The sequence below is a fragment of the Aplidium turbinatum genome, chromosome 1 (assembly GCF_918807975.1).
Source record: "Aplidium turbinatum chromosome 1, kaAplTurb1.1, whole genome shotgun sequence".
NCBI lineage: Eukaryota > Metazoa > Chordata > Ascidiacea > Aplousobranchia > Polyclinidae > Aplidium > Aplidium turbinatum.
The window spans coordinates 42,736,167-42,744,644 of NC_137472.1; the positions used below are offsets into that span (position 1 = coordinate 42,736,167).

The 8,478-nt window shown below is 43.1% G+C and overlaps 1 protein-coding gene across 1 annotated transcript; it reads right to left on the bottom strand.

Moving 5' to 3' along the window:
* Positions 1-5,792: 5,792 nt before the first annotated feature.
* On the bottom strand, positions 5,793-6,527 carry LOC145766015 (uncharacterized). The gene has a single exon (XM_082577670.1). The coding sequence runs from the start codon at positions 6,525-6,527 to the stop codon at positions 5,793-5,795; it is 735 nt and encodes a 244-aa protein (XP_082433796.1).
* Positions 6,528-8,478: the final 1,951 nt, after the last annotated feature.

Consider the following 8,478-nt stretch of genomic DNA (forward strand, 5'->3'; position numbering starts at 1 on the left):
GATTCAGTAGACCTGAACGGTTTTATATGACGTTTGATTTGTACAGAGATTGGCCGTAACAGTTACTTCCAACCCTGCGTGTAGATAGTTTTATGCGCAGTGACTCCAAGTGTCGGTGGTACGTGAGTGACCTGTCCAGAGTTATCCCGAAATAAGTAGGTTCGGCACAGTAGAGCAGGCGTTCCCCATCAATGTTGATGTTTATCTCACGCTGTGCCTCTGGGTTGTTAAGGTGGAAGGCCGCCAACACTGTCTTTGCCTTGCTGAGCTGTAGCTTCCATTTCTGGAGGTATGCTGATGGTGTATAGGAAGTCATAGGTGTATATGTTGAACGGGAGAGGAGCCAAGACTGAGCCCTGTGGGACGCCGTTTTTAAGTTGGCGTAGTCTGCTTCGACGACCGCTACAGGTTGTGAGGGTAAAACTGCGGTTTTGCACAAGTTCCATCATCATATGGACCATGTGTCTGTCAGGAAGCAGACGGAGTAACTTGCAGGTAAGGCCGCTATGCCATACGGTTACGTATCATAGGCAGCCGTGAGATCAACAAATACGGCGCCAGCCTTCTTCTTAGCCGAAAAACTGTCCTCAATGTCTTGGGTCATAAACGTGACCTGATCTACGGTTAATCGTCCGTGTCGGAAGTCACCTTGCTCACGGGGGAGCTGCGGATCTATTATTGGTTCGACACGGGCGTAGATGAGTCTCTCGAGGATCTTGAAAGGAATGCAGAGCAGTGAGTTTGGGGGGTAGCTCTTCGGATCCCCTGGGGGCTTCGGCTTAGGAACTGCAACCACAAGGGCTCTTCTCCAGATTCTGGGAATTCTCAGGTGGCGCAAACAGCAGGAAAGGAAGTCTTTTAACCAGGACTTTAAGGAGGCAGCAGCATGGAGTATCAACTCCGGGCCTAGGTGGTCAAGGCCCAGGGCTTTACCTGATTTTATGTGCTGGAGGGCGGGGGAAAATTCCTCAGAGGTGAACTCACCCGAGATGTTGTTCCCGTCTGGCGTTTACCCTCCAGAGGTCCTTCATTTCTTGTAAGACGGATCTGTCTGATTCACGGTCTCTCGATTTGTATTTCCCATTCTCCACGAGTTGTGAGGCGATGGAATTTGCTGAAACCGGACATTGTTGCCGAGAGGCAAGTGATCTACCAGTTAGGTTGTTCAATATACTCCATGCTATGCGGCTGGAGTGCGTGAATTCGATTTATTCAACAGCTTCTGTCCAGCAATCCTTCCTCTTTGAGTCCAGCCTTGCTAACAGGGCTGTGGCTGAGCGGTTGGTATCGTTGCCCTGGGGGGGCGTGGAGGAAGTCGCAGTAGAGGCTTTCGCACTCCTTATCCCAGCACGGCATGTCGTTCTTTTGTCGGCCGCGGGGATGGAGTGTTTTCCGCTGATGTTATTGCATCACAAAAGTCCTGGTAGGCTTCTTCCATGTTGTTGTTGTGTGGGGATGGGATATACTGTGTGGCTTCGTTGCTGAGGAGGCTGTAGCACTCCCAGTTAGCCATTCTGAAGTTCCATTGCTTAACAGGCTTGCTTGGGACAGGCATTGTGAGCGTTGGAGCCGTGATGAGCGAAGGTCAATGTTGGGACTGGGGGAACCTGTCTAGCACACGTCTGTCCGGTTAGCAATTATCGGGGTCATCACTTGCAAAATTGGAAAATGTACTGCAAGTATCTGAAAAGCATTTGCCCTAGGTTTTTTGCATTAAATCGTAACCTTTATGCTCCTTGGATAATCATCAGTTCACATTCGTGATATTGAAGCATTTGAGCAAACTGATTCCACTTTGAAGACACATTTTGCTGAAGGGAAGTTTGTGGTTACAAAATCCGGTAGGAGGTTTTCTGCAATGGCACTTGACCAAAATCATGAGCAGTGCAATGCCGTTGTTAAAGGTAAAGGAAGTACTATAGATTTGTTTCAAAACGAAGAAGCTTTAAAACGATGAATGATTTCTCAACCAATGATTGTAGAAACGGTGACAAAATTTCATGATGAAATTGACTTTAGTGACAAAAAACTCCAATGGCTACATCACGAAGAAAGTAAAGGTTATCACGAGAGGTTTCGTGAAGAATTGATTTGTTTGGTACAAACGTTTGAAGAGCTTGGCAACCCTTTCACCGACTCGTCTGGAAAACATTTGACAATGTGCTCAAGGCAAGCCTCCAATGATGAAGGTGTGCAACAGCTTCTAAACCTGCATAACTTTGGGAAAACAAAATTTGAATCGTTTGGATCTTCCAGTTTTCTTGAAGATGAAAATTTTGGAGAACCGATAACCAAAGTATCGTTAGACTTGTTCGGCAAAACGCGAACACCAAAGAAGAACACACAACCCATAGTCAAATATAAATCATCCCTTCTTCATAGAGTGTTTGTTTCAAGCTATGTTCGTGGCAAAGATGCTTGCTGGCCTGCTCTCAAAGCTGTTCTTCAAGCACGAAGTATCATTGTACCCAGCTATAGCATTATCTGCGAACGGTTCTTTGAGATCTACAACAAAACCGGCTCTCCTCACAGTTTTAGAACGTTTTGGATGTCCACAATGTACTGTACCAAGTTGCAACGTCTATGTTATAGACGGTTCGGCACTCATGCAAATAATAAAACCCGGAGGTAATGTGAAACCATTTGAAGAATACATTTTTTAAATCGTTATCCCTTACGTTACTGACAAGACAGCAAAGTACAATCGTGTTGACATTGTCTACGATGTATATCTGAAAAATAACATTAAATCTTCTGCAAGAAACAAGCAACGATCTGGATGTTACGTGGCTGTCACAAGTAATACTCGTCTTCCTCTCAACTGGTCTGAGTTTTTGAAAAATGACAGCAACAAAACTGCGTTATATCAACTGGTTCAACAAGCTGTGATAACTTCAGTCGATCCAAACTTGTCTAAGATTGTTGTTACATCGTTAGATACAGCTCTTAGCAATCAAACATTGGACATATCTGAGGTTTCCTCGTGTGATCACAAAAAGGAAGAAAACCGCTAATTTTTTCATCTTGAATTCACAGTGTTAAGATTCAGACATTGCATAATTTGGTGTCGTGTAGGCCTATTCATTTGATTTGTAGATCATAATTACATATTATTTTAAATTTTGAAGTGGCATGGCTGGTAGTTGCTTTTCTGGTTATACCCCTGATGACGTCATTATTGCGTCATACTGTACTGGTATTATTGTTATTGCTTGCAATTTCAAAATTTTAAGCATTTGCAAAACTTATAATGATAGTAGTTGATCGCTTTTTTCGGAATAACCTTACATTTGGTTCCTGAATTTCAAGTTGTCCAGTCTTAATAATGTAATGATGACGTCATAAAAGATGCAATCATGACGAAACTACTTCTGGGAATTGTGAAATGGTTCTAGTAACCGGTACTCCAACCAAAACCAACAGCAAACCACCAAAATAGGTTAAAAAAAAAAATTGATGACGTCATAATGACGTCACCAGTCAAATTATGTTGTGTTTGTTTAGTCTCACTTATTTGTGTGTGCTTTTTAAGTAAAAATATGCAAAAATCAAATATGTAATTGCACAAAAATGCCGTAAAAAGAGCTAAAACGTGATTTCTGGGGAAATCCCCGATTAGGGGGTGATCACGTGACCCAAAAAGTTGCGGCACCCACTAAAATCAAAGTTGGGTTGACCAACTGCAAAAATATGCAAAAAAACAACGTGTAACACATTTAGCCTAAAGATTCCCCTAAGGGCCTGAACTATAGATGTTTGCCAGAAGTATGCTGTTGAATATGAAATTAGTCTGCTTTCAATTCGAAAAAGTCGTTTGGAAAAAGTTCGAAAAAGTCGTTCTTTCCCAAAAACTTTTATCTTTCACGTGTTCCTCTAGCCTACTACATCTAAGACCTAGTAAATCTAAAATTGTGTTTATAGATCCTGTAAAATACTTGGGTGTGTTTATTGAGAATTCTTTCTCAGATAAAAATGATATTTCAAGGCAGGTAGCCTACGCTCTCAGCAGCCAACTGTGCTGCAAACAATGCAAAATCGCATTTTGCTAAATTGCTCATCCGCTGTAAAAATATTGTATGTCGCTCTTCTTTTATGGCGTTTTAAGCATCTCAGTTATGGAACAAATTGAGATCTTCCAATATAAAGCGATTAGGTGTTGCTTACAATCCTCCTTTTAGGATATTGCACAATTTGTCTCGTTATGTCAGTGCCTGTGAATACTAAGTGATAAACACGGCCGTTGATAGGATTATTTTTGCCCGATACCAATGAGATCTTTGGAGCCCAAACTAAGAAACTTCTAAATGCACCATATCCAAAAGACATGGGGTGGTTTCTTTAAGTTTCCGGGCCTCTTGGAAAAGTTACGGGCCCCTAAAATGCTCCCGGGTCCGGACTCAAAAGTAGCCCCCATAGACTCAGCTGTCAACATTACTGCTGGTGATGAATAATGTAGCAACATTTGATGCTTTGTATAAAGAAAAACATATTTTCGTTTATCAACAAAGCATGTACTTCTCAAATCGCTTTATATCAGACCTAATGTCGTCCTATTGTTTTTATGATTTATCGTTCTGAATACTTTTAATTCTTCCAACACTCATTGTAGTCTATTTGAATTGGCAACAGTAGATTTTCAGTGAGCTCTTTAACTGACGACATCAAAAGTGATTCTATGTGCATTTGCAGTTTGTACTATTTCGTTGTTTTGTATATGGTCAGCTTTGTCTGATTGGTTACATGAGTAGGTGCTCACTGCCTACCTACAATCCCTCCTCGGTCTGCCTGAATCATACTTGCAATTGTTTCTTGTTGTTTTTTGATTTATTGAGCGCGAGTTGGGATAAAAACCTGATTTTGTATAAACTTACAATGGCTTTAACACGACAACTTAAATCCGTGGTACACATTCATTTCTCTAGCTTGCTTTGTTCGATAATGAAATGAAACTCAACACACAATGGCAAATACTCTCCAGAAACCACGGCTCCCGGCACGCGGCAAATGCGACAATCAGAAATTAAACGTCTTGGTCAGAAGGCGCGCCACGTAACGTATAACAGTGAAAGAACGCAAATTCAACGTTGCTTAATTCAAGCAACCAAGTTACAAAATTCATCACAATTTCAATTCTAATCAAGAGGGCAATCGACCCGCCGGAACATTGCGGCCCCTAATTATGGCACATAATTAAATAAAGGTTGAAGTAGAAGGGTCGATTCCCGACATGCAATACACAGAAAGTATGTACATTAAAACTACACAAAAACGGTGATTATCTTTTGATAGCAGTGCAAGGCACTTGGACACCCTGGCCACAATGGCCTGGCGAATACGTACACGATTAACGATTAATATCTACGTTAGCTTCATGAGACACACATAGTAGCAAACAACTCAGACGCACTACACAGTACCTAACTAGCTACTTATAATGACGCAAATTACTGAGATCGCTTGCGAATACTTACACGGTTAGCATTTACATCATTTGCATGAAACACACAATAGCAAACAAATCAAATGCATTACACAGTAGGCCTAACTAACTAGCTACTTATAACGAGGCCGATGACTGAGATTGCTGTAGAGCATACGTTACTAAGACATGTTGTTGAGTTACGCATATTGGAGTCCTGCGGATGACACATAGAAATACGCAGGTTAATAACAGATTTGCGCGGTACATATCTACAATACACTACAAATTTAAATGAAAGGCAAGGGTGGTACAGATGCCTCGACGACACCAGCTAACAACAGACCAGGGCGTGGCCGGGTCCTGAACGCAGTCAAGCATTCCCCACAGGAGCAACGCACGATATATCCCTTAGGACCAGGTCCACTTTGACCTCACCCGATGCCTCATCCACCACTGAGACTGCCACCCTGACGCGCCTGACAATCGGTTTTCCTTTTCTAATTTGGGGGATGATCTCATGGACTCTCCCCAGACGGTACCTTCCTCTCTTAGTTATATCTTCTGGAGAACCAACCACCACTAATTGGCCAGGCTGTAGGTTTTCCACCAAACTGGCCCACTTTTTTCTACCCTGCAGGGAAGGTAAATAGAAAGAGATCCATTTCTCCCAGAAACTGTGAGATAGAGCCAGGTTGTACCTATAGTCTCTCCGTAACTCATCTCGGTCATGAGGATTTCCTACTGATGAAAATGGGCTCAAGAATGGGTTAAGGAGGGCGGCTGGGGTGATAACAGTAGAATCCTTAGGGTCATCACAGACAGGGACTAAAGGTCTTTCGTTGACTATTCTTGTGACACTACCAGTAAATGTAAGAAGTTCAACAAAGTTGGGTTTCCGTGATGAGTTCCCAATAACGTGGGAAAAGGCAATTTTGAATTGCTTGACCATTGCTTCCCAGGCCCCTCCCTGGGCCGGGGCATACGGAGGAATGAACTCCCAGTTAATTCCCTTTTTTCGCAAAGAAGTTTGAATTTCAGAAGACTCCAAAATTTCTGGTAGTCTTTTAGCTGCCGCTTGAAATGTGGTCCCGTTATCTGAGTACATGTTACGTATAGATCCACGCAAGTCTACAAATCTGATAAATGCTAAAACAAATTCACTGTAAGATAGTGACGTCACAAGTTCCACATGGATTGCTCTACTCGCAAGACAGGTAAATAACAATCCCTATGCTTTCTTTTGGCTTCTTCCCTCCACAAACGTCATTGGACCAAAATAATCTACGCCACTGTTGAAGAAGGGTTTGTTATAGGCCGTGGTTCGTGGTAATGGTAGATCCGACATAAGCTGCCTGATAGGCTTTGCTTTCTCTAAGGCACATGGAGCGCAGTCATGCAAATAGTGTTTCACCGAGGAATTACCGTTTGCAATCCAAAAACGTTGACGAGTAGATAACAGTGTCTGTTGCACACCACAGTGATAGCTATCACAATGAGCGTCAAGGACAACTAGCCGTGTCAATGCGTGCCTCGAAGGCAAAATAAGAGGATGCTTCGCATCGACAGTTATTTCGGGAGACTTACTCAATCGACCTTCAATACGAAGTCTCCCCCGTGTGTCCACACAAGGACGATACTTTTTTAGAGAGCGCAACTCCTTCAGGCACTGTTTATCAGCGCCAGCTTCGCTCGAAGCAAGACGTTTTGTTACCACATCGATCGACTCCGGCAGGCCGTCACAACTTAACAACTTTAAAGCCTTTCGTCGTAAGCTCAGAACACGGTCAAAAGCCAAAGAGTGGTTATCCGGTAATTCAAAGTCGGTTTTTAAAGGTACGGGCATTTCAAATCTCCCATCTTCAACTTTCATTTGCGTCTCAACAAATTTTTGTGCTATGACATCATTGCGGGACAGTTCTATCGTTTCATCTGTTAGGGTTAAATCCTTTATTACATGTTTTAAACGACTGATTTCAATCTCCTGCGCATCAAAACTGTCAAGACTAAGTGACTCCTCAGCGACGTTACCATTAATGGCAACACGACGTACTTTAGAATCACCAGAGATCATAGAACCTCGACCTCCACTAGCCAGCCAGCCCAGTGGGGTTAAAATAGCATGGGGCTCTTCCCGAGTCATGCCAACACGTTCTTCTAATACTCGCATCAAGTAAGCATGGTCATTCCCGATTAGAATATCGACCGACATTTTGTTAGGTAACGAAATCAATTCAACATTATCGAAATGTGAAAACCTATTTAAGTCTTGATGCTGCGGCAATGTTTCGACATGGTCACTCCAAGGTGCATTTACCACTGCTTCCACATCACCATACAGTTCGTCAGTAACTAAGGATTGGATATTAAATTTAACCAGATCAGAGTGTATTTCTTGTTTGCCTGCTAGAGTGTCCATGCGGAAGGATACATTATCCGTGGCTTTTAGATACAATTCTTTAGCCAATCGGCTTGAAACAAATGTGAGCTGAGAGCCTGGGTCGTGTTGACAGTAAACCAGAGTGGTCTCTCCATTAGATGGGTTTATGACCCGCGCAGCCGTGACACGATTAAACACTGCCCTCTTATGAGCGATGCTTACGCTACGATTAGTGACGGCAGGTGCCGTTCTAAGATCATTGCCATTGCCCGATGTTCCTTGAGGATTCACATAGGCGTCGTGCAGTAGATAATAGTGCTTAAATCGGAAATGTTCGCCGCAGCGCCTACAATTACATGATTGGGTGCAGTTTTTTGCTTCGTGTCCTAGACGTAGGCAGTTTAGACAACGACCAGTCGTGGCGATGACATCTCGGCGTCGCGACGGCGTCAAGTTTAGGAACTCAGGACAATTGGGTAGTCTGTGACGCTCTTGCTTATTCCTACTCTCACAATAGATACAAAGTATGTCCTTCCTCGTACCCTTAAAAGAGCGGCTACCAAACGTTTCTTCTCGGCTCCCAGAACAAAAGCCAGACCCGCGACTGCTACCTTGGGTGACATTTCTGACAGGCTGTGCTGAGGTTTGACGAATACGCATAATGTGATTATCACTTGCC